The sequence below is a fragment of the Excalfactoria chinensis genome, chromosome 1, assembly GCF_039878825.1.
Source record: "Excalfactoria chinensis isolate bCotChi1 chromosome 1, bCotChi1.hap2, whole genome shotgun sequence".
Lineage (NCBI taxonomy): Eukaryota > Metazoa > Chordata > Aves > Galliformes > Phasianidae > Excalfactoria > Excalfactoria chinensis.
The window spans coordinates 131,660,459-131,685,956 of NC_092825.1; the positions used below are offsets into that span (position 1 = coordinate 131,660,459).

The 25,498-nt window shown below is 43.2% G+C and overlaps 1 protein-coding gene across 6 annotated transcripts in view; it reads left to right on the forward strand.

Moving 5' to 3' along the window:
* The window catches only part of NAXD (NAD(P)HX dehydratase), a 49,458-nt gene that overhangs the window by 21,140 nt on the left and 2,820 nt on the right, over positions 1–25,498 (forward strand). For 5 of the 6 annotated variants that reach the window (XR_011905036.1, XM_072346884.1, XM_072346874.1 and 2 more), the window contains 4 exons: positions 129–237; positions 16,157–16,207; positions 16,288–16,392; positions 16,755–16,875. Coding sequence is in view for 5 of the 6 variants with exons in the window: in XM_072346884.1 (XP_072202985.1) it covers positions 129–237; positions 16,157–16,207; positions 16,288–16,392; positions 16,755–16,875 (386 nt within the window). In the remaining variant the exon portion in view is untranslated. Of the gene's footprint in view, positions 1–128; positions 238–16,156; positions 16,208–16,287; positions 16,393–16,754; positions 16,876–21,394; positions 21,506–25,498 lie in introns of those variants that run through there. The other variant, XM_072346861.1, reaches the window with a different exon arrangement.

A 25,498-nucleotide genomic window follows, 5' to 3' on the forward strand; every position in this document is an offset into this window, starting at 1 on the left:
ATTTGCTTGATGCTCAGGACAAGAGACCTCTCTTTCTATCTTTCACCTGAAATGTGGATTCTGAGAATACTAAGATGGAGCTCTTTTTTTTTTTTAACATGCCTTTTTTTTTCCCCAATTCTGTTCAGCGATAGTCCCAATGCTGTCCATGAGGTGGATAAGTGGTTACCACGACTGCACTCAGTTGTCATAGGACCTGGCTTAGGCAGAGACGAAGCACTACTTGAGAACGCTAAGGTAATATGTTTTCTGAGGCTTTATTCGCTGTCTTAGTGTTGAATTTCATTAACCAATTTCATATCTTTTGCATGATTACACCGATGTTTCTGATTAGGGATACTAACTCACAGATTAAATAAAATTGTTGCAGTATATTTCCATAATCAAAAGGACTCTCTGCAACATTTTCCACAGTTCATTCTCACCCACTTTCTGAAGAAATCTACATAAAATTGGTTCTTTTTGCTTGATTCTTATTTCTGTGCTGTTGGTTTTTGTTTGTTTGTTAATGAATGCTTAGTATTTATTATAGCAATTATAATTTAAAGGGAAGAGTTTAACTGGGTATTGCTGACAGAGAATTGCAGCTGCTAATTATGGTCTTCATTATTAAAATTCAGAGGGATGTTTTAAGTTTAGAGACCCACAAAGTTGTTTTGATTTGCTTTTGTTTTCGTTGTTGAAATTGCTAATTAGAAATAGATGTTGGCATCTCCAGATGCTGAGCACCTGCTACTGTAAGAACCTCAATATGAATTTGAGTTCCTAATTTTAGGAGCTGTATTTGCCATCATGTGCCAGGAGGGGTACCAAAGAACTGAGATTGTGTCCCCTTGCAATAAGAAATAATAGTCTTAATCATAAAATGTTGCAGAATTCTACCCTGGATAAAGAAGTAATCCTATTTTCTCTCATATCTTAGTGTTGAACTGAAAACAGGAGCTTAGATAGCTCTATATGTTAAGCTGTAGGCACCCACACAGCCTTCCAGATATCCTGTGTTACTCCCAACACATCTTGGTGTGTTCACAGTGTATGTTTCCACTGAAACAAAATTAGGTTGATATTAATCTTACAAAGTCTGAGAAGTTACACTGAATCAATCAGTGGTACTAACAAGTGGAATTAGTGGTATTTACAGGAATGTTGGAAGTTAAACAGTGGATTTACAAAGTGTAAGAAGCAAGAGATTGAAAACCACCCTATCCAAGACATGTAGAATGCCTTGATAGTAGTGGAGGTCATGTTTCCTAAACTTCTGTTAGAGAAAGTTGCAATTGAAAGTTCTTCATTGCTTTGAATCTCCTCCTTTCAAAAAGTACTTACTTTATGACACAGAGGTAAAACTAATAACAAACATGGATTCAGACTGGCAATCAAGGAATTGAATACAGCCGATAATAAAGCAAATTCGATCCTAAACGAAAACTTTCATCAAAGATTTTTAGAACTTTATTAAGAATTCTTTCTGCAGCAAAAAAAATTTGAGCGATGCTTTTTCATTTTTTATTTTCACTTTTATTTCTAGAGAAAAGTGACTTTAAACAAAAGAAAATAACACTTTGTTTAGAATCCCTAAAATACTTAAGCTTCTTCAGTATAAAAATTCCATCCGGCTTTTAAAGATATCTGTCATGTTCTTATCTGCATTACAGAAGTATCTGGAAGATTCCTTTTCTTTGTTAAAGATGGTCTTCTCTATTGCTAAAAACAACTTTTACTTACTTAGTAAGTTGTAATCATGCTTTTACTTCAACTCGAGTATCCTTGTTGAGTTTACTTGCAGTTAATGAAACAAATAGAGCCAGTGAAGACCAGCCATTTGGAAGTTCCTTCATGCATGTTTATGTGAGCTGTAGATCCGATCTTGTTGATTTCAAGCCACATTAAAGCTCAAGTTCTTTGTCTTTGCTATAATTATGGAAACGTTTGTTAGTTATCCAGTTACATCTGGGTTTTTTGCTTGTTTGAATCCCACAACCATTACCCCCTAAATTCTTTGTTCAACCAAAATAAGTGCATATAACCAAGGGCAAGTGAACACTGGTTGCGTGCTTAAGAAAGGCTGGTGTTTCTCTGTGCTGAGGAAAAGCTGTCTCCCTCTTGTTTCAGCAGTGGATTTCAAGCTTTGTATCACTTTTCACCTTCCAAAAACCAAGCAAGTGATGATAGCATTGCTATATTAAACTTTTCTAAGGCTCTGGCTGAGCGTGTAATTCTCTCTCTTCCCTTTAAGCTAACTTCAGCATGCTGTCATTTGAATACATTGCTGAGATGTAGATTAGTGTCTGCTTTTGTTTCAGGGTTTTGCATCAGGGTGGCAGTGACAGTAAGAGGTTTCCTCTGTTTCTTTTTCCTCCTTGAAGTGATGAGGCTTAGTGGTTCATCACCTCTGATGCTATTTCTATCTGGGGCTTGTCAGAACTGTACAGAGGCACACTGCCAGCAAATCTATTTGCCCAAACAGGCATGTGTTTGCTTTTTTTTCTCTCTTCTGAGCTTTGAGAAATCAAGATACCAATACAATATCCTGCAGTTTCTGGTGTATGGACAATGGACTGTGATTTATTGTGGAATAGCTGTAATATTTGTTGACAAATGGATCTTGTCACTTGAAACCAGAGGCTGCTTTGCTGTCCTGTTGTCATAGAATCATAGAATGGCTTATGTTGGAATGAACTTTAAAGATCACAGAATTTTAGGGGTTGGAAAGGACCTCTAGAGATCATTAAGTCCCCCTGCCAAGCAGGCTCCCTACAGCAGGCTGCACAGGTAGGTATCCAGGCAGGTCTTGCACATCTCCAGAGAAGGAGAATCCACAGCCTCCCTGGGCAGCCTGTTCCAGTGTTCTGTCACCCTTACTGTGAAAGAGTTTCTTTGCACATTGGTGCAGAACTTCCTATGCTCCAGTTTATGGCCATTTCCCCTGTCCTGTCTCTGCACACTGCTGAAAAGAGGTTGGCTATGTCTCTTTGATGCCCACACTTAAGATATTTATAAATATTAGTAAGATTGCTTCTGAGTCTTTTCTAAAGGCTGAACAGACCCAGATCACTCAGACTTTCCTCATAGGGGAGATGCTCCAGGCCCTTGAATATCTTCGTGGCCCTCTACTGGACTGGGAGATCCCTGTCTATTTTGTACTGGGGAGCCCAGAACTGGATGCAGTACTCCAGGTGAGGCCTGAACAGGGTAGAGGAGGAGCCCTTGACAAACTCCAGCCTCCCCGCTGTGGACAGAGCTGTCCCCCACCAGCTCAGCTGCCCAGGGTCCCATCCAACTTGGCCTTGAGTGCCTCCAGGGATGGGGCACCACTGCTTCTCTGGGCAGCTGTGCCAGCACCTCACCACCCTCTGAGTAAAGACTTTTCCACCTAACAGCTAACCTATTTTTCCCCTCTTTTAGTTTAAATCCATTCCCCCTTGTTTTGTTACTATTAGACTGTATAAAATGTCACTCCCTTTCCTGCTCGTAAGCTCCATCCAAGTACTGGCAGGCTGCAGTGAGGTCTCACTGGAGCATTCTCTTCTCCAAGCTAAACAAATCCAACTGCCATAACCTTTCATTGTAAGAGAGCCCTTTGATCACCTCAGTGGCCCTTCTCTGGACCTGCTCCAACAGCTCTGCATCTTTCTTTTTCAGCAGGCCCCAGACTTGGACACAAGTGTCTTTATGATACATCTACTTCCTTCTCACTTACAGAATCATGGAATTGTTTGAGATGAAAAGGACCTTTAAAGGTCTTCTAGTCCAAATCCCCTGCAGTGAACGGGGACACCTACAGCTCGATCACCATTGCTCAGGGCCTGATCCAGCCTGACCTTGCACGTCTCTGGGGGGAGTGCGTTCACCATGTCTCTGGGCAACCTTAGCTTAGCTACATTTATTGTAAAAAATTTCTTCCTTATATCCAGACTGAGTTTCCCCTGTTTTAGTTTGAAACTGTTTCCTCTCATTTTATCACAAGAGACTACTAACAAGTCTGTCCCCTTCTTTCTCATAGCCTCCCTTCAGACGCAGAAAGGCTACTGTATAAATGTCTTCAATCGGCATGGCATTTCAGGTCCTTTCAACAGGCTGGTGGAAAAGAAGCATTTAATGATCAGTTTCCTTTTATGCTTGGTGGAAAAGAAGAATTTAATGATCAGTTTCCTTTTATACTTGTCTTGAGTGTAATGATGCTCTTTGAAGAAGTGCTCTTAGATTTCCTATGGTTGACTGATTTTGGCTATAGTTCCATGTACAAGACCTGCTACAAGAAGCTACTCAATAAGTTATATCCCCCTCTCTTGTGTGAGCCTGTGCCAAAACCTTTACACATTACTCCTCAGCTGAGATCAGATGTTTCCTAGGTATGGGTTTGCAGGATCAGGGTCTGCAGTTTCACAAAAGATGTACTAAAGAAGGTTTTTTTTTGGGTCCTAATACTTGTCAAGCTGGATTCCATGCAGATATAGAAGCTCTAGACTTGTCCTCTCTGACTCCTGGAGCAAATAAGCAGTCCACGTAATTCCCGTGAAAGAGAAAGGAACAAAGGATCATTTCTTCTCCATTTCTCAGCTCTGGAGCATACAGATTGAATTGTATTTGTTCCCTGTTCTGCTTTGGTCTTCCAAAGTGCCATTGCCACTTCCTTTGTGGAGCTTGTCTTCCACACCCAGCTCCCTTGTAGGCAACATCAGGCTATCTCTTTTTCCCCCTCAATGTCTCTGATATTGGCTGGAGACAAAAGTACCACTGCTTCCTCATGTTCACTGCAGTTGGTATGCAGCTGGTGCTGGTTTAGACTCTGTTGAGACAGAGTTTAGCTGTCATGTAAGCAAGGCCAAGGTCTCTCATACTGTTGTCTGTCAGTGCTTAAAGGCAGTGTGTTTCCAGATTTATTGGCTATTTTCCTTTTATTTCACATGGAAGTATCGCACCCCTGTTATATGTCCCCACCGCAAGGACTTTCATTCAGCCATTTCAGAGATGTTTGCACTTTTGGTGGTCTTACGGTGATCTAATTTGTCTTGAAGCATGAGTCTTGGAACCAGGGCAGTTTCCATCTGAATAGCAGCTCCTCAGGTGAGAGGACCAAGTTCCTATCCTGCAGGATGATGAATGCAGCTCCTAAGAAGGACTTTGGAAAGGAGTATTGTCTTCCTTGTGTAGTCCTTGGGAAGTGCAAACAATGATCCCTCACAGTTATGGATGTTCTGCATTCTGCCTGCTGCCTAGCAGTTACGCGTTTATGGGCTTAGCTATGTTCTGTATCACTTTCCAGCCTCTTTTCATATGTTCCCCATTCTCATCCTATCATGAGTATGATATTCCTGACAAATTTTCTGCTTCTGAGTTTGTGGTGAATCTCTTATGGGGTACGTTACTGGCTCTGTGCTCAAGTGGAGTGATAGAGAATTGCTGTTGGAATAGCAGTTACTATTGGTATCAGGTAGAGAAAAGCATTCGTCCTTATGAAGAACCTTATCCTAATTGAAGCATGTCTGATGTTGAAATCATTTTCTGTTGCCATCGGTCTCGTTGCCTCTTTCCCTGAACTAGTAGCACTGAATCCTGGACTCAGCCTTTTTGTGTTTTGTCTTGCAGCAGCAAAGCTAAATTGCTGTTCTCAGCAGAGCAGGCTTACTTTCATTCTGTATGAGAGGTAATGATTGATAGCAAAATGGCTCTGTGTAACTCACGTTCCGTGGTAAAATCAGCTGGGTTCTCAGACTGCACACTCATTCCTCTTACTCAGTTCTCAAGCTTTGTTTTAGCTCTGATAAAATTTGTGGAATACCAGCTGGGGTTATTCTGACTGAGGCTCTTCCTGGCTACCATTTCTGCCTGCTGGTAGATAACACCAGCGTTCTCATCTTCCCCGATGCTTCCCTCCTGAGACTCCCACACCGGTTGTTCAAAGAGCATTTCCTACTTAAGATCTCTGTCTGCTGGGATATACACTTCAGAAAACTCATTTTCTCTTGAATCTCTAGTTAAGGTTGTATGGAATTTTCTTGGCATTAAATACCTTTTGCTGGCAGTAACCAGAAGTTTGGGCCATTGTGGATCACCTTCATAGAGCCCATTTGGTGTTTTCTCTTTTAAGTGGATTCCCGGTTCCACCTTAAATGAAGTATCAGCCTTTCTGCCCTTGTGTTTTGTTGGTGGGATTTGTTTCCCATCTTCAGGTCCCACGTCTTCAGAATTTAGGCTGAGGAGATCTTCGCTTAGAAGGAGACAGGTGCAGAGATATGACAGGAGTTGTACTGGTGCAGGAACAGTTTGGGAGCACCAGCCCTAAGCAGATAATTGCTGTTGGTTACGCTAAGCAGTATTGCTGCTTATGCTCAGAACTATTAGCATTCAGTGGCTTCCTCACAGATGTCTTGATTAGAAGAACAGTGTTTGAAAATATGCTAACAGGACCTTAAATACAGGTTTACGCAGCTTGCAAGCAGAATTCGTTCACTAATATACGTAATGGGTCTTGATGAAAGTCATTCACAGTTAAGTGGGATGTTTATTTGCTTTCTGTGTGCAGGCTTATATTGTTGCTTAACTAGATTTTGAAACTTAAAGTGTTTGTAAGGAAAATGTTGGCATTGAATGCCTTCTCAACTCTTTCTGAGCAGTATTCAGCAAGAAACTAAAACGAAGTGGGTGCTGATAACTTATGGAGTTCAACTCAAGTTTATATGTTTCGTTTGAAGGCAAAATGCCAGCAGTTCACCAGGAATATTTTAAGTCAAATTTAACATTAACGTAACCAACCATAAGTTGGAAACCTTAAGGAGTTTGCTTTCTGACTGTCAGTGTTCAGTGAATGAGACAGCGTGTGAAAACTTAGTGCATCTGTTCATTCCGATTCAGAATTCTTACTTTGGATTGGAGTAAGCAAGGTTCTTGTTTAAGCAGGATTTGTATGACATTAGAGATGGGAATATTTAAATATAGTATCCCGGGTGGTTTCTAGTAGTGCATGAATTTGGTGGGGGGGAGGTAACTAAAAAGGATTCACTAAATCATGTCCAAACGGATGGTGACTCAACCACCTCCCTAGGAAGCCTATTCCAGTGCTTAACCACCCCTGCTGTAAAGATTTTCCTGATATACAACCTAAACTTACCCTGGTGCAACTTGAGGCCATTTCCCCTTGTCCTGTCACCAGTGAGAAGAGACCAACCCCGCTCTCTGTGAGCACCTTTCAGGTATTGGAAGAGAGCAATCAGGTCTCCCCTCAGCCTCCTTTTCCCCAGACTAAACAGCCCCAGTTCCTTCAGTCTCTCCTCATATTTTAGTTTTAGGAGGCGTTTGGAGTATTTTGGAGGCTTTTGCTGCGCTTTGTGTTTCTTCTATTCAGATATTACTTTCAATTACATCGCTTTTAAAATGTAGCGTGTGGCTGAGGCATACGTTAAGCTGCAGTTCCTTTGCCAAGTCAGCAAATGATCTGCTATGAATTCAGACAGGGAATCTAAAGTAGATCATTCTTTCTTTTTTTCTCTCTCTCTTTATGTAGAACAGAACTGTTTTGATAACTGCCATCTACAGCACTTTCAGTCCTGTTAGTTTGAGCAACAGCTTTTAACATTTCCCAAAGCACTTGATGAGGTAGCAGGGTACTCTTTAGGAAAGTTGTTTTCGCCATCTGCCTGGCTTCAATGTAATATTTTTCTTCTGCACCTGAAGTCTTGGATAAAAGGGCCCAGTGTGTGGTACTGGAGTGTATGGGAGATTGGTAATCACAGCCTGAACCTCTGATTAATCAGCTGAGGCAAGTGTGGGGTCAGCTGTGGGAGCACAGGTGAGAGTGATGTAGCTGTGCTCCCGGAAGGGGTGGAGCTCGACTCCATCCCCTCTGAGACCTCATTTAAGGGCTGACTCCCACTGAAGCAGCATCTCTTGGAGATTGCTCACCAGTGAGGACTGCCCCAGCTTCTTCAGCCAAGGCACCACCACTGGTGAGTTTTCCTTTACTTATACCTTCTGTACATTTGCTACCATCTGTATATTAACAACCAATACATGGAGTTAAAAGACAAAAGACCCAGTTACATTGAATGCCACATAAAGCACATGATAACGATGCTATTTGTGTCAGGGAAGGGGTATTTGTCTCTGTTAAATGTTTCTTTCCTTCTGGTAGTATGAGTGGCAGTGAGTAGTTAATCATTTCATGCGTGAGGTTCGAGAGCTTGGAGTGATTAATGAGCTAGTGATAGTTACACATACAGGAATATATAAAGTAAAACTGAGGCAGTCGGGCAGGTGATTTATATAAATCTTGCCCTCAAAGCACGACTTTGATTGGCACTGCTGAATTTTGAAAGGAAGGCGAGTTCTTGGATTACTCTGTGGGAAACTAACAGAGGCCAGAGCAGGACCTTTTGAAGTGAACTGCGTGTTTCCACCAGTAGCTTAAAAAAAGCAGTTAACTGAGAAGATGGTTCTAACGTGAAGAATCTCAAGCAGCGAAACTCCAGTTTTCACATCTTTTTAATACCTGCTGTATCAAAGCTGTGCTGTTTAGGGATGTTCCTTTCCCTGCCCACCACACCATCCCCAGCAGCTGTGGTTGTAGCCTTGAACACAGCCCAGACTTGGAATGTTTGCCTGCTTCAAGCTGTGCAAGATGACAAACTTGTGCTTGCTAAGCCTGTTTTCCAAGCATCTCTGCCACGGAGCTGCCTCCTGACCTCTGTGAAGCTGAGTCTGTGCTAACTCTGCATTTTTCCAGGCTTGAAGCAGGGAGCACAGAAATACTTCCTAGGGGTTTTAGTGCCCATCTGTAGGAGCTGGTATGCACCTGGGCACCTTGAGGTGGGGGGGGAAGGGGGGGAAGGGTGCAGAAATATTTCCAGCTGCAGCATTTACAGGGAAAATTCTGAATATTTCTTCATTTTTATCTCTTTGCTCCAGACATTCAGGCATGCTGGAAATATAAGCAAATGTAGAAGTCTCCAACAGCAGTTTCTGAAGGCATTAGCAGCTTTTAGTATCACTGTTTTGTTTTTGTGGTGGTGATTTTTTCTTTTGTAAAGAGGGCTGCCGTTCCTTTTTGATCACTTAAGGTTGTACTAGACATAACCAGTGCCAGGTTATGCACATTGGCATGCCTTTGCCACTGGGAGCTAGGGACTATTGCTGCCTCAAGTCCGGCTACTTCTGCTTAGTCAAGTGAGAGCCCAGGTCAGCCCAGTGTTTTCAGGTCAGTAGCACATGCTGAACAGTGGAGCTAAACTGTGATATCAGTCACCTCAGTGTCGTCAATATTTCTGAACTAGTATCTGTGCTTTTAGAGAACAATCCTGACAGCCTCTTTGATTATCCTGCCAGAGGACCGCAGGGTAAGATAACTGACCCTGGGGTCAATACTGGGACCAGTGCTCTTTAATATCTCCATCAATGACATTGACAGTGAGAACTGAGTACAGCACATGCTCTGGTAACACCAAGCTGTGTGGTGCAGTTGACATCATGCCTGAGGGATGGGATGCCATCCAGAGAGACCTAGACAGGCTTGCGCAGTGGGCCCAGAAGAACTTTGTGAGGTTCAGCAAATCCAAGTGCAAGGTCTTGCACCCAGACTGTGGCAACCTGCCTCCACTCCCCCCATCAGTGCAAGCTGGGGGATGTAAGGATAGAGCACGGCCCTGCCAAAAGGACTTAGGGATACTGGTGGATGGCAAGCTGGACACAAGCCAGCAATGTGCCAACCATATACTGGGCTGCATCAAAAGAAGTGTGGCCAGGAAGACAAGGAAGGTGATCTTCCTGCCCCTCTGTTCTGTGCTGATGAGACCTCACCTGGAGTACTGTATCCAGATGTGGAGTCCTCAGGTCAGGAGAGAGCACATCCCTCTAGAGGAGGGCCACAAAAATGATCCATGGAGTGGAGCACGTCCCATGCAAGGACAGGCTGAGAGAGAGCTAGGGCTGCTCAGCTTGAAGAAGGCTCCAGGGAGACCTGATAATGGCCTTTCAGTATCTAGAGGGGGTTTATAAGAAGGAAGGTGACTCTTCAGCAGGGTCTGTTGTGACAGGACAAGAGAAAATGGTTTGCAACTAAAATAGAGGATGTTTAAACTGAATATGAAAAAAAGGTTTATTACAATTAGGGTGGTGAAGCACTGGAACAGGTTGCCCAGAAATGTGGATGCCTCATCCTTGGAGACATTCAACATCAGGCCAGACAGGGCTCTGAGCAACCTGATTGAGCTGTAGGTGTCTGGATGTCCCTGTTCATTGCAGGGGAGTTGGATTAGATGAGTTTTAAAGGTCCCTTCCAACTCAAATAATTCTGTAATGCTGATGAGCTTTGCAGGCCTCAGCTGACTGGAGTTTTAGGTACATGAACGTAGACTTGGTCACAAGGCACATAGTGCCTGGAAGCCGAGGGAATCTGACTATTTGGACAAGTGAAGACATTATTCATAGAAGTCTGATTATTGTCACGTTGTAGACATGCAAACTATTATTTAAAAGACCTCACCTTCTCAGTAGCCCAATTTAGTTGCAAACTTGGCATTTTCAGATTGCAGTAGAATGCTCTTTTTATGGAGATTATAGCAAGAGTATACCGCTTACTGAGGTGTTGGGATGACTTTGTGGTCAGTGCTATCCAGTATTATGGCATGCTGAGTTTTGAACTGTCTTCAAACACACAGGTTAAGGAATTTTGCCAAGAGTGGTCCGGGACATGGATCTTTTAAAGGGACCTAGGAAATGCACTGCTTATTGCTGGTGTCAGTAAAGGAAACCTTGCCCACAGTATCTTTCCTTTGCAAGGTAAAACAATGAGAGTGTGATGTATCTTTTAGAGAGAATTAATTACTATTGTGAGATAAATGTTGCTGCTTCATATGCTGGTACAGTGGTTTTCCGTTTGTTTCATTAAGCGGCAATCTTTTATTGAAACCATTGGCTCCCCTTTCCTTATTTTTCCCTTTCAAATGCTGAATGCCAAGGTTATTATGTGGCTAAACCAGTTCATCAGGAAATCCACAAGTTTGTTACTACTAATGTTTCAAATATCACTGCAGGTATTTTTTCTGCCTGTGCTCATCTAATAGAAAAAGCTGAAAAGTACACTTAAGCCAGTAAGGTCTTTCCTGAGGTGCTGTGGAAGGCCAGGTTGTATACTGTTAAACACAGGCAGAGTAAGTAGGATACTTGTGCTATTGCTGATCCATGGACTCAATGGGATGAGTCCTGACTGATTGTAAGAAGCCGTGGATGTTCCCTTGGAACACACTGCCTGGTGTCTGCTCCTTGCACCATAGGATTCATGCTTTATGCTCTGTGAAGCCTTCCTTGGTTGACTGATCCTCCAGTTGTACCTGGGAGCTCCACAGTGATTTACTCCTTCCTGAAATGTTCTCTCCATCCCCCTCCTAGTTAGAATGGTGAATCTGTGCAAGAGTCCTGCATGTCTGTTACTGAGGCATTGGTGACCATCATGTTTCAAGGCAAGGTCACAGGCTGTAGGCTGGATAAACCATTTAGAGGGGTGGGTTTTTGCAGTATTTTACCTTCTTTCAGTAGCATCCTGCCCATTTGTTTCTCCAAGCTTCTTCCTCATTGGGTCCTTTCCAGCATGGATGATTTTGGTTTCATGTATTTGCGGCTCTAGTTTTTATAGAATCATGGAATGGTTTGGGTTGGAAGGGATCTTTAAGGTCACCTAGTTCCAACTCCCTGCTCTAGGCATGGACACCTCCCTCTAGATCAGGCTGCTCAAACCCCCTTCCAACGTGGCGTTGAACACCTCCAGGCTGGGGGCATCCACAGCCTCTCTGGGCAACCTGTTCCAGTATCTCACCACTCTCACAGTAAAGAATCTCTTCCTAATATCTAGTCTAAATCTCCCATCTTTCAGCTTAAAACCATTTCCATTTGTCCTGTTTCAGTGGGTTTTGTTTTATTTTTCAACAAAGGATTGGAATTTGGCTTTGGCAGTCTTTTTTATAATTGCCATTTGAAAGCTGGAACAGAGAACAGAGGTTTCTACTAAAACGAATATGTTGCATTTCAGAGAATAACCATGGAATTTCTTTGCCCTTACTCTGTAAATTTCCCCAATTACAGTAAAGGGTTACCATTATCCTGATAGAGCACTGGCTCCTACTGTGACACAGCTTGTTTCTCAGTTCTTACTGAGTAGGTTGCTGGCATACAAGTCCCAGATGGCCAGTCATGGAAGAAAGATTTATCAGGGAATCGTGTGTTTCAAGAGTAGGATGGGAGTACATTCAGGTTAATTTCATCCTCTCTGGTTCCTCTTTCTTTTAGGACCTCCACTAAAAATTGTACTCACCAAAGGACACTATTTTGGGCATTCCTCAATGTCAGGTATTTCTGGCCACTAACAAATGATAACTGTGTGGGAGGCTGTCCCTTATAGCACCTTCAGGAGGTGTATGAATCTCAGGTCATTTCAAGAGGCAATATTTAGTTTCAACACTGTATGTGTTGGTGTTTAATTGTGTGCAAACCTACTTTAACTTTGGAATTTAAGTGTTTTATTAGCAAAATTTCTTAGTTGTTTTAATTAGCAATATTCTAAGTCCCATGGAAGTGATTATTGCTTGGGACAGAAGTGAGCAGCTGGTTCTTGCTCTTAGAAGGTGTCCTACTAGACAATATGAAACAGATTTTGGTGTGAAAGTGAAGTTATCCTGAGCAGTATTTATTATACAATCACAGTGAAGTTTCTTCTAAATACTGTAACACAGGAAGGCCCATGCTGAACATGGAGATGCATTTTCAGATGAAAATTCATTTTTGTTCTTCCAGAAATAAATTAATCCCCATAGAGAATGTAGCCGTAGTTGCTGTAAGCACCTCTTATTAAAATAACTCTTGTATGCTGTATTTGCAGTAATGGAGCGTTTAAAAGGGGAAGGAGGGTTTATCTCACCTAATTCTTGATGTCTGAAAGTACAGCAGTAAGTTTTCTCTGCTCCCTCTATGAGAACTGAGGAGGGACAGGTACATCTACTGGTGATCCATGCCTCCCTAAATGCAGTGCCTAAGCCAGATGCATTCTTGTACTGAGCCTTTTGATTTTTAAATGGCAGCAGGTGAGATAAATCCTGTCCACAATCTATAAAAAGCGGAGCTTCCCCAGTTTGTGTGTTGTGCCCTTCAAGAGGTGGTTATGTTATGAGGGCTCTCTTATCTCTTTGTTTTATGGTTACCACGTTATCCCTTTTCTCCCCGCAACTTCCTCTGTGAGATTCTGTGTCTGTGAACAAGCAAATTCTGTCTGGATTTATGGAACAGGAAGAAAGGAAAATAATTGCGTTTGGATTTTTGTTTTTGGAATTAAAAAAAAGAAAAAGCTTTCTAAATAAGGGAATGGACTTTGTATCCCTTGATTGTTTTATAAAGGAAGAAGGAGAAAACAAAGATCGCTTCAGTGTTAGATTAGAAATGGATACCTCAGAGACTCAGTACACAATGGAAGTTGTTTGGCCAGTATATTTTACTTAACAAGATGGAATTTTTCTTCAGAGCAGAGGTCAAATGCCTCACTTAAATTGTGGAGAGTGTGTTAGAGAAGTGGGAGTTCAAAATGTTACTAGGAAGAAATGTCTTATTTCTCTGGGGTGTGCCAGTGACCTAGCCTTCCAGAAGCTATTTACCTGTACATATCCCTCTGTGCTTGTAAATTCCACCTTTCTTTTCCCTTAAGCATAAATTCTTGAGGTGAACAGTAGGCCTTCAGAATTCATTGATTTAACCTGTTATTGTGTGTGTGTGTGTGTGTGTGTGTGTGTGTGTGTAAAGAGAAATCCTAGCTAGTAGTCAGGGGGGCAGACAGTAACAGCAACAACCAAACCTTAGTTGTTTCAGAAACAGAAAACACTTTGGCAAAGTTAATTCACTGGATTAATGAAAATAATGTTACTGAAGGTGCACTCAATGCTCTCATCCAGGTCATCAGTAAAGATATCGAAGAGGACAGACTTCAGCACCGACCCCTGGGAAACACCACTCGTGACTCATGACATTGCTGGCTCATATCGAATCTTTCATCAGTTGACACCTTCATATCCTTCTCTGGGCTGCTCTCAAGCCATTCTCCACACAGCCTGTATCTGTGCTTGTGATTTCCCCAACCCAGGTTCAGGACCTTGCACTTGGCCTTGTTGAACTTCATAAGGTTGGCATGGACCCACCTCTCAAGCCTGTCCAAGTCCCTCTGGATAGTATCCCTTCCCTCTGTTGCGTCAACTTCTGCCTTATCAAGTTTGCAGATGACACCAAGCTGGGTGGTGTGGTTGATACATTGGAGGGAAGGGAAGCCATCCAGAGGGACCTGTACAGGCTGGAGAAGTGGGCCCTGAGAACCTAATGAGGTTCAACAAGACCAAGTACAGGGTGCTGTACTTGGGCCAGGGAAGTCCCAGGTATTTGTACAAACTGGGGGAAGATCTCCTTGAGAGCAGCCCTGCAGAGAAGGACTTGTGGGTCCTGGTGGATGAGAAGTTGGACGTGATCCAGCAGTGTGCACTTGCAGGCCAGAAGGCCAACAGTGTTCTGGGCTGTGTTAAAAGAGAAGTGGCCAGTGAGGAAGGGGAGGTGATTGTTCCCCTCTACTCAGCTCTTGTGAGGCCCCATCTGGAGTACTGCCTCCAGGCCTGGGGTGCCCAGTAAAAGAAAGATGCAGAGCTCTTAGAACAAGTTCAGAGGTGAGCCACTAAGATGACCAGAGGGCTGGAACACATTTCCTATGAAGAAAAGCTAAGGGAACTGGGCTTTTTTAGCTTAGAGAAAAGAAGGCTCTGGGGAGACCTCATTGTGGCCTTCCAGTACTTGAAGGGAGCATATAAGCACTGCTGTTTACAAGGGTGGTTAGTGATAGGACAAGGGGAAATGGTTTTAAACTGAGACAGGAGGTTTAGGTTAGATATTATGAGAAGGTTTTTCACACAGAGAGTGGTGACGCACTGGAACAGGTTGCCCAAGGAGGTTGTGGATGCCCCATCCCTGGAAGCATTTAAGGCCAAGCTGGATGTGGCTCTGGGCAGCCTGGTCTGGTGGTGGGTGACCCTGCACATAGCAAGGGGTTGAAACCAGTTGATTGTGGTGGTCCTTTTCAACCCAGGCCATTCTATGGTTCTGTTATCTCATGAATTTCTTAAAATCTTTCAAAGAGAGGCTGCCTAGTGTTCAGTATGCCACAACTAGCTGTGTTCTAAGATTCCATCCTCACACAGCTGCTGTGAATATATTTATTTGTAAATTTGAATACTTTTGTAGTAGCTGAATGGTATGAGTTGTATGAAATTTGCTATTCAGAGTTATATAATAGATGAATATAAAAGAGGACCTGTGGCATTCCCCTGGAATGCCAGGGGGGGATTACAACTGGTAGTCTGTGAAACGCAGCCCAAGCTGAGACCTGTGCAAGTGTGTACGTGTAATGAAGAGGCTTATATTCTGTAGTGGCTCCTAATGTAGCTGCAGCTGTGTACCGAGAGAAGCCCTCAGGCTTGTTGCAGTGGGTCATGTTTCAGCTTACAACATGAAAACAGCGCCCAAACAAAGTAATGTTGGGTTGAAGCACACTGCTTATATTCTGGTCATCTATTTAAAAACAGGAGAGAAACATTGCTACTGCAACTGGAAAAATTAGAATTGTGTAGGAGTAAATGAGGATATGTGTATTCTAACATCAGTAATTTACACGAAGTGTTGTGGGCTGTGTTTATTTTGACTGCAAGAACAGAGGAATATTCAGCACCCAGCATCAATTAATTGATGTTACTCATTTGGATTTTTCTTTTTTGTTACTTGGAGATGTACATTTCCTAGATGTGCTTTAGTTGGCATCGCAAGTCTCCTATATCAGAGGAGTGAGTTAGGCTTCGTTTTCTTCTTCGCTTGTCAATACCACTGAGTCAGTTGTATGTACGAGCTGTCTTATCACTGCTTGAACTAGGGAGGGAATGATGCCGCTGTAAAATTACCAATGGATATGAAAATGTCTTCTTTTACTTTGAAGAACATAATAGAATTTATTTTACTGTGAAAAATGTATGACCAAACTTACAGCATAGCACCTACCTTTCAGACAGGAAGAAAATGCAGGATTTATTTCGGATGTTATTAGTTTTGAATCTGCAAGCATCTTAAAGTTATCTGCATTTTTTTTTCTTTGCAGGCTATTATAGAAAAATCAAAACTGAAAGGAATTCCTATCATTATTGATGCTGTAAGTATATTTTTGATTGATTCAGTGGCTTGACATTTAAGAATCTATTCAGAAAATGATTTTCTTGCTGTTTCTTGCAGGATGGACTGTGGCTTATTTCCCAGCAGCCTTCTCTTATTCAAGGGTACCAGCGAGCTATTCTTACTCCAAACTATATGGAGTTTAGCAGACTATACGAGGCCATGGTGAGCTATTTCCTTTTTTTGATACTTAATTACACACAAGTTTAGTCTCGTAGTCTTTAAAAATAAACACCCTATTACTGCGCTAAACATTATGTGCTGCTTCTTATATGCAAGATAAGCATTGTCTGGGTTTTCGTTCTAGGGCATAATTGCCTCAGCAGTGCATATTCTTAAACTAGCTCTCCTTTACAGAAGACCCTTTCTTAGCTACTTCTGGTGCTGCAGTGGATATAGAATAAAAATACCTGGAAAGACTGATGATGATACTTTTTCTTTGCCCTACACATGCTGAAGTAGCCTGTGTTAAACTGTTTTGTTCTAGTAATAAAATACGTACTGTGTGTGGAATTCTTGTGTTATAGCTTAGAGACCCCGTAGACAGTAGTGATCATCATGGATGTGTTTTAAGACTCAGCCAAGCCTTGGGGAATTTGACAGTTGTTCAAAAGGGAGAACGAGATCTTATTTCAGATGGAGAGAAAGGTAAGTGAAATCTCTTGCTCTTAGCAATGTGATTTTTTTGTTTGTTTTCAGTTGAAGTCCGGTGGTTGACTGTATAGTAACTGGTTGGCTGTATTCTGACAATTGAGAAGGGGGAGGAAAGGCTGTCTTTGCAGATCGCCTTTAGGTGCCTTATGTAAGTTGGTATTTTAAAAGAAGGCTATTTACTTGCTGAAAAAGAAGTTGCTAATTTTATTTTGAGTGTAAATGGCTGTAACAGATGTCTTATATTAAATGCATATTAAGAAACTCATTCATAGAATCATAGAATGACTTGGGTTGGAAATGACTCCATGGATCTTCATGTTCCAGCCTCCCATTTTTTATTTTTTAAGCTCTTTTAATGTCCTTCACTGAGAAGGTTTAAATGTCACTGCTAAATCCATGCAGAATAATGCTGTTTTTACACCATGTATTGATGTGTCTGAAAAGATGTCTTGAGGATCATGGACCACTTAGTTGTTATTGTCCGCCATGGGGTTGTAGATTAGTATGTACCTAAGTGACTTATATATTAGCCCTGACAACTTTTCTTTAATTTAGCTCTAGATCACTATTACAACTTATTATAACAGTCACTTACTAATATGGTTTAAGCATGTTTAATAAAATTAGCTGCTTGTCTTATGTTAAGATTTTTTGCTGTGATAAGTATAGAGTGAATTCATGAGTGTCTTCATCCCATTTTGACTACATGGTATTATTTCATGTGCATAACAAGCAGTGGCTCTGTCCCTAATTACTTGACATGCTGAACTCTGATAAATATCAGTGCTTTCAGAATCTTTTTGCATATCCTTTTTCATTATTAGGATCCATGGAGTCTTTTATAACAAAAAAACACATGTAGTACCGCAGCTGGTTTGTGCAGAGCCACCATAGAATCACAAGGTTGGAAAGGACCTACAAGATCATCTAGTCCAACCATCCTCCCATTACCATTGCTACCACAAGCCACTAAACCATATCTTGTAGCTCCTCATCCAGATGCCTCTTGAACACTGCCAGGGATGGCAATTCCATCATCTCCCTGGGCAGCCATTCCAGTGCCTGACCACCCTCTGAGAGAAAAAGTTCCTTCTTATGTCTAATCTAAACCTCTTCTGGTACAGTTTGTGGCCATTTCCTCGGGTCCTGTTTGTTGCCTGGGAGAAGAGGCCAGGCCCCTCCTGATCAAAGCCTCCCTTCAGGAAGCCGTAGAGCGAAATGAGATCTCCCCTGAGCCTCCTCCAGATTAAACAATCCCAGCTCCCTGAGCCACTCCTCATAAGACTTGTGCTCCAGACTCATCACCAGTTTCATTGCCCTTCTCTGGACACGTTCCAGGGCCTCGATGTCTTTCTTGTAGTGAGGAACCCCAAAACTGAATACAGTACTTGAGGTCTGGCCTCACCAGTGCTGAGTACAGGGGGATAATTACCTCTTTGCTCCTGCTGGCCACACTATTTCTAATGCAGGCCAGGATGTCATTGGCCTTCTTGGCCACCTGGGCACACTACTGTCTCATGTTCAGCCAAGCATCAACCAACACCCCCAGGTCCCTTTCTTTCTCACAGTCATCCAGCCACTCAGCCCCAAACCTGTAGTGCTGTATGGGGTTATTGTGGCCAAAGTGCAGGACCCAGCACTTGGCTTGTTGAACCTCATCCCATTCACCTCAACCCAGTGATCTTATGTAGATCCCTTTGAAGGGCCTCCTTACCCTCAGGCAGATTGACACCACCTCCCAGCTTGGTGTCATCTGCAAACTTACCGAAGGTACACTCAGTTCTCTCATCTAGGTCATCAATAAAGATATTAAACAAGATGGGCCCCAGTACCAACGCCTGGGGGACACCAATTGTAATGCGTCGCCAGCTGGACTTAACGGCATTAACCACTACCCTTTGGGCACAGCCCTCTAGCCAGTTCCTTACCCAAAGGAGGGTATACCTGTCCAGGCCACGGGCAGCCAGTTTCCCCAGGAGAATACTGTGAGAGACCATGTCAAAGGCTTTGCTGAAGTCTAGGTAGACTACATCATTTGCTCCATAACTTTCCTGGGTACCAAGGTCAGTCCGATAGGCCTGTAGTTCCCCGGATCCTTTTTATGGCCCTTCTTGTAGATGGGAGTCACATCAGCAAGCCTCCAGTCCTCTGGGACCTCTCCAGATAACCAGGAGCTCAGATGGTGGAGAGCACCTCGGCAATCAATCCCGCCAACTCCCTCAGCACCTGAGGGTGGAACCTGTCCAGTCCTGTGGACTTGTGGCAGTCCAGGTGGAGGAGGAGCTCTTTAACTGTCTCCACCTGAATCACCAGGAGTGTATTCTGCGTTCCAGCCCAGACTTTCAGATCAGGGCATAAAGTGCCCTGAGGATAACTGACCTGCCTATTAAAGGCAGATGTAAAGAAGGCGTTGAGGATTTCCACATAGCCCCATTAGTACAACTACTGTAGCAGACTGTGAAGCAAGCTGAGACTGGAAACGGTGCAGTTATGGCTGTGTGGTGAAGGACTTTGGGTCATGCAGCACTCAGATTGCCTTACACGAGGTCTGCTGTCATATTTGTACCAATGGAAGACTTGACTTGTAGCCTTGGACTATCGGTCCATGCTTAAAGGAGAATGATCCATGCCAGAGGAAGAAATACCGTGGCTCCAGTTTACGTCAGCTGGAGACCTTTAGAGTACTGTAGCAAATCTTCTTCATGGGGTTTTTCTGTCAACCATATTATTGTTGTGCAGGCTCGTTGCTTTTGTGATGAATGTTGGGAAAACTGGGTGCCACTTTGGGCTGAGCACATTGCCTCATTTATCTCTGTTCTTTTGAGTCGCTCTTTCTGAGATAAGTATATTCTCACTGCTTGCTGGAGAGAGGAGACACACAGCATCTGCTGTCTGTTGTCACGCAAGGTTCAAAAAAGGGGAGGAAGCAACTAAGAGTGTTTGCAAATTGAGTTTTGAATGGTCAGGCATGGCACGAATCTGATGTCTGTCTCAAGTGTTTTTGGGGCTTTCACTGGTGTGTTTTTTCGCTCCACCTTTTCCTTTGTCTCACATTCTGTTTGATTTTTCTCTTAGCTAAGCAGCTTTTTAATGCGAAATAAAAACAACTCTGTGCCTTTGTAGCAATTGTTTGATGCAGCTGTGGGCCATGTTCATGTTCTTACACTGGTTATGTGATTGATGGCTTTCTCTCTCCAGAATTACAGACATTACAGGTAGCATTACTGAGCCATGAGAAAGCAGTTGTCAAGTTTAATACAGATTATAGTGTCTACTACAAACACTGTGTTTAGTGTTGCTGGTAAAGAGCTCCTGAGAATTTTGCGGAAAAGACTTCAGCTTCCTTTTAACAGTAATGGTCTCTGGGTCTGAGACATCCCGTTGGTCAATTTCCAGAGGGCTCCTCCAATGCAGCACGGAGCATGCTGTTGTGTCACTGACCTTGAATTCTCTCCCAGGTTTTCCGTTCTTAACTTGCTGCTTTTTTTCACCTGTCTGTCCTTTTGATCTGATGTCGTTGTTTTTCAGCTGGGACAACATACGTGATGATTCCAGTGTGAGGGAAACGCAGATCACTGGACCAGGCAGTGTCCTCTGAGCACAACCAAATATTATGAAAACATCTATGTTCTCTTTTTGCCTTTTATTTTTCATATCATCATCTGTCTATTGTGCTTTAGCCTTATCTGTTTTTAGGCCTTTCCCACTTGAGCTCCTGTGCTTAGCTCACCAATACTGTAGTGTCTAGCATCACTTCTAAACGTTCTCCTTTAGGCAGATAATGCATGCATACTTGCTGAAGAATTAAGTCTCACTGCTCTCCAGAAAAAGTAGGATTTGCAAACTTAGCCATGTAGCTGTGGTGTGCAGTGCTTGGCTGGTGTGGAAAGAAAGTGTTTTGAGCGTACAGAGCTTTGCAGCAGGGAAAACAATGGCTTGGTGAACACTTTTTAGCTTAGGGCTGATTGTAGTGGTTATTTTCAGTGTACTTTTCTTCATGTGTCTGCAGGAAATGCATTTGACAATTTACTTTTGTTATAAAGTGCTTTGGTAGTGAGCTGGAAGTACAGGTGTTGTTGGTGAAGGACTGCTGTTAGCAGGTATCTCTAATCGGAACAAACCAGCACGATAAGCTCTGATTGGAAGCTGAAGTTTAAACTAAGTCACATCACAAGTAAGGCAGATTGTATTAAGAGTCAAAGAAATTAGCTATGAGAATAACATACCAAGAATGCTGACAGATTCCCAAACCAATGTCAGGACACCTTTAAGGTTGTTTTATACAAATCACATCAGATGATTCAAGTGGTTCTTTGGAGCCTTAAAATCAGAACTGAATCACATACGTGGCCTCTGTGAAATCAGTAATGATCCTCCACTACAGATGAGGCTCTCCTAAAGTGTCTCAGTTTGAGTTACGAGCTGCCAACTGCCCTGTAAACGTAATTGGCAAGATCTTAAATTAAGTTTTATATACTTTTTTTCTCTTTCCTTTTGCAATTTCACATTATAGCTTGGTCTACACTTGTTGATTCCCTGCTCTACAAAGATGAGCTTCACCATGCTCTTAGTAGGTGATATCAGTGCCATCACTGACCAGGGTAGGAATGAGTACTCAGCCTATGGGGAAAAGGTAAGTCAGCTTTTATTCACTATGGCACAGCTCTCTAAGGCTTTCTTTTTATTCTTCATTGGAGAACTGGTCAATAATAAAGTGTGGTTATACCAGTCTTAGTTCCTAGCAAGCTTAAAATTTGGCTGGGTCCTTGAAATAGAGAATTTATTCTGTTGGTTGTTTGGGGTTTTTAGCTTTGGTTTTGTTTTTAATGCTATGATGAGTTTTTCCTATGCTTTTGCCAGCACCTGCGTTTGTCCTCTCCTCCTTTCCAAAAGCAGAGCTCATGGTAACCAGCCAGTTGCTGCCTCTTGTCTTGTCCTACCTGGAGCCAATAGCAAAACATTTCACTCCTGTCGCCCAACTGCATGGACGAGAAAAGCAGAGCATGCTAAAGGGAGTAAGATTTACTGGATAAGGGGTAAAAAACAGCTCTCACCCTGAATCCCCAAACAGCACTTAAGAGTTTCTGCCACTTATTCCCTACATGGCTAGAAAAGAAGCTATTCAGTGCCTGTCAGTCCCTTGCTTGTTTAGCTAGAAGCTGTTATGGTATCCAGCTGCCCAGTAGATTCTGCCTAGATTGTAACCAAAAGGCACTACCTTCAACTACACTCCTTCTCCTGCAGTCCAGGTGAAACAGAGCCCTTGGTTACCATACGCTGTCCCACTTTGTTGTCAGCTACATGCACAGCTCAGCCTGTTGTCTCCCTGGCATTACTCATCTATTATAGCATCCACCCCCTGGCTCCTGCACCCATCCAAGGAAAGAAGTACAAAATTCAGTTTGTTTTCTTTTAACTTACATTACCTCTAATATCTCACCCTCAAGGACCTAGCTAAGTTTTAGAAGTGTGATTAGTGAATATAATAGTATAAACACCCTTTATATAAAAGCCAACTTACATTTTTCCATATCAGTTGAGTGGTTTAAGGGAGCTTATAGGCAGGAGCGGGACCAACTTTTGCATGGTCTGATAGAGATGGGAATGGCTTTAAACTAAAAGAAGGGAGTTCTAGTTTTGATGTTAGGAAGAAATGTTTCACTCAGAGGGCGGTGAGGCGCTGGCACAGATTGTGGAGATGCTGTGGGTGCCCCATCCCTGCAGGGAAGTAGAAGCTGCCTGTGTATAGGTAGCTATATCAAAATTCATGCCTCCCAGTCAACTCACAGTGCTTGATATCAGCAAAGCTACTCGGTTCTGGTTATTTTTTTAACTGTCATGACAGCTATTTTCATTTACATCACAGACTGGTTTTTTTGTTTGTTTGTTTGCTTGTTCATTGTTTTGTTTTTAATTAAACATAGAAGAGCAATAAATGTGTCATGCTTTTGGGTTTTGATCTGCCTGCACAGTTTGGGCTGTGAGCTCCTTTGGCTCAGAGCTTGCCGGTAGAGATAAGGGGTAGCATGAGGCCATGGTCTGAATGCTTCCCCAAATGCTAATGTTTATCTTATCTTCAAGGCACGCTGAAAAGGGACTGGTGGTAACTTATTCTATGGTCTGATGTGTGTTAGGCATAGAGCCATTGAACAACTTGCCCTTAGTTATCCAGGAAATGTAGGGCTCAATATTCAATTGTTCAGTACGTAAAGCTTGTGAATTTCTACTTATATTCTTATATTCTACTTATACGTAATATTCTGTCAGTGTGCCAGCCTTCATTTCTTCTTCCCGTTGTGCTAATTTCTCAGTACAAATTGTTTCAGTGGACTTCAGTAAGCAAGAAACCTGCGTGACTCTGTGTGCCAGGGCGTTGTATTTGCCGCATACAGCTCTGGCGATGTTTGTGTGCTGTTTAATTGCTGAAGTGGTGGTGGAGTTGTAGAAACAGGGCTGCGGTTGTCCTGATTCTAGTAGCTCTCTCTTGCCTTATTTCATTCAGAGAACTCTTCAGTTACAGCATTTTTACTTCTGCTAGCTGTTTCTTACTACAGTCCGTGTGTGCTCCATGGTGGCAGGGAGTCGGGTTGATTGTTTTTCAGAAGGCTGCCTGGCATAAACTGGTTTTCATTAGAAGTCTGCCATTAATTATACTGAGTTAGTTTTTCAGTTCATCACCCTGTGAAATAATGACATCAGATCTGTTTGCCAGGGACTATTAAAAAGCAGAACGGGACGCTTCGCTCCAGCCGACAGTGTGACTGGCATCGGCTGCCTGTCTTTGCCTTTGAAGGTCTTGTTTCTCTGTTTATCTCATCCACTCTCGTCCAGGCTGGATGGGGCTTTGAGCAACCTGGCCTAGTGGGAGGTGTCCCTGCCTAGAGCAGGGGGTTAGAACTAGGTGATCTTAAAGCTGCCTTCCAACCCACGCCACTCCGTGATGCTATGATCTCATAGAGCTCTCGCAGCATCGCCACCAGTTGGCACTGCTCAGTGCAGTGGTGTCAGGAGGTCACCCTCGTGGTGGCTGAAGAGCCGCTCTATGGAGGCAGTAGGGCACACTCAGCTGGGGTGTTGGGCTGGCAATGGTGGGGAAGGCAGCAGTGTGTTCTTACTGTTGTAGGAGAAGGTTGGGAAAAGCATCTGGAAGACTTTGTCCTCTGCGGGTTGGGCTGCATGCCAGGCTGTGTCAACGCTGCTGTGGGATTCCTTCTTTTGTTTTAAAAGCTCTCAACAGCGACTGTTGTTGAGAGGAGCTTTTCATTCCTGTTCACACCGCCTGTTGTAACGTTCATCATCCTTTTATTTAGAGATGCTCTTTGAGGAATGGAGCCTCTTTGCGAGAACTGGCCGGGCGTTACACCTTTCCCCCTCGTTCAGTGTATTTCCTGTAATTCTGCTTCTTTGAAGCTACTGCTTGGATTTGTTTTCCAGCATCTCTGTGCGGAGTACAAAGGTCTGCCTTTGTTGCTGCCTGCGAGGTACTCTGCACATATTTGAGACTTACAAACAAAAGAGCACTTTTTTTTTCGGTCGCGGGGTGTTATGTGTTATAATTGGCCTACTTTGAGGAGATCTTACTTCCCTGCGCAGCTCAAAACTCACTGTAAGGTTGTGGGGCTGCAGAATAGTGGCAGATGGTGACATACAGCTAATAAGCGGGGGCTTGTGCTCAGCTGTCAGTCAGAAGGCCTCAAAGCTTTTGAACAGAGGATTTCCATCCTGCCTCCTGCCAGGAGTTCAAGACCTCAAAGCGAAAATCCTGTGAGATACCATCTTCAAAGTAGCAGAATTAGAGGTAATTTCTCCAAAGCGCCGCATTAAAAAAACATAAAATCCACCTAAGAGGGCATACCTTTTTCAGATACCTCGCTCAGCGGAGTATTCCACTGGTGAAATTTGACATTAACTCCTGCTCGCTGAGAAACACCTCCGGAATCTTAATTTGGGGCTGGGGGAGGGGAGGGAGAAGAGCAGTTGGGAAAACGACGTGCAGGGAGCACTGCTGTGTTGGTGGTGGCTGATGAATCTTTGCCCTGCCAGTGGCAGTAAAAGCACACAACTGCCCGGCCTCCTGAGCACAGCAATTGCTGCTGGACGACTTGGGAGGCAATGGGAGTGAAGTACAATTCTCTGCTGCGCTGAGTAACAAAGAGCAGAAATGAGCTATGCAAATGAACTGGAAAGGGCTTGCTCGCGTTAAGTAGGTTGTCTTTAATCTTGCTATTTAAGAAGGCTTACCTGCAAGGCCTTCAATTTATGCACAAACTGATTTTTTCCCCCATTATCTGAAAGACACGGTTACTGGGAAAAACATGAATGGTAATCTCTTTCAAAGTCCTGGGCTGCTCTGTCACACACCTTGGAGAATCCCAAGGTAAAAGCTGTTGGCACCAGCAGCGCCTTGCTTCGTATTGCCTTGTGTGCTTGGCTTGCCCAGGAGTACGCTAATAACCGGCTTCCTACTTCAGGGCTTATTTAAAGTGGAGAGCAGGGGTCTTACACTCAGTGAAACCATCTGCATGTCCCTCGTAATTAAAGCTCCACAGAGATCAGTTTGACCAAGGACCTTGGCGTATCAAAACCAGAGAGGCAGCAGCTGCTGACAGATCCTACC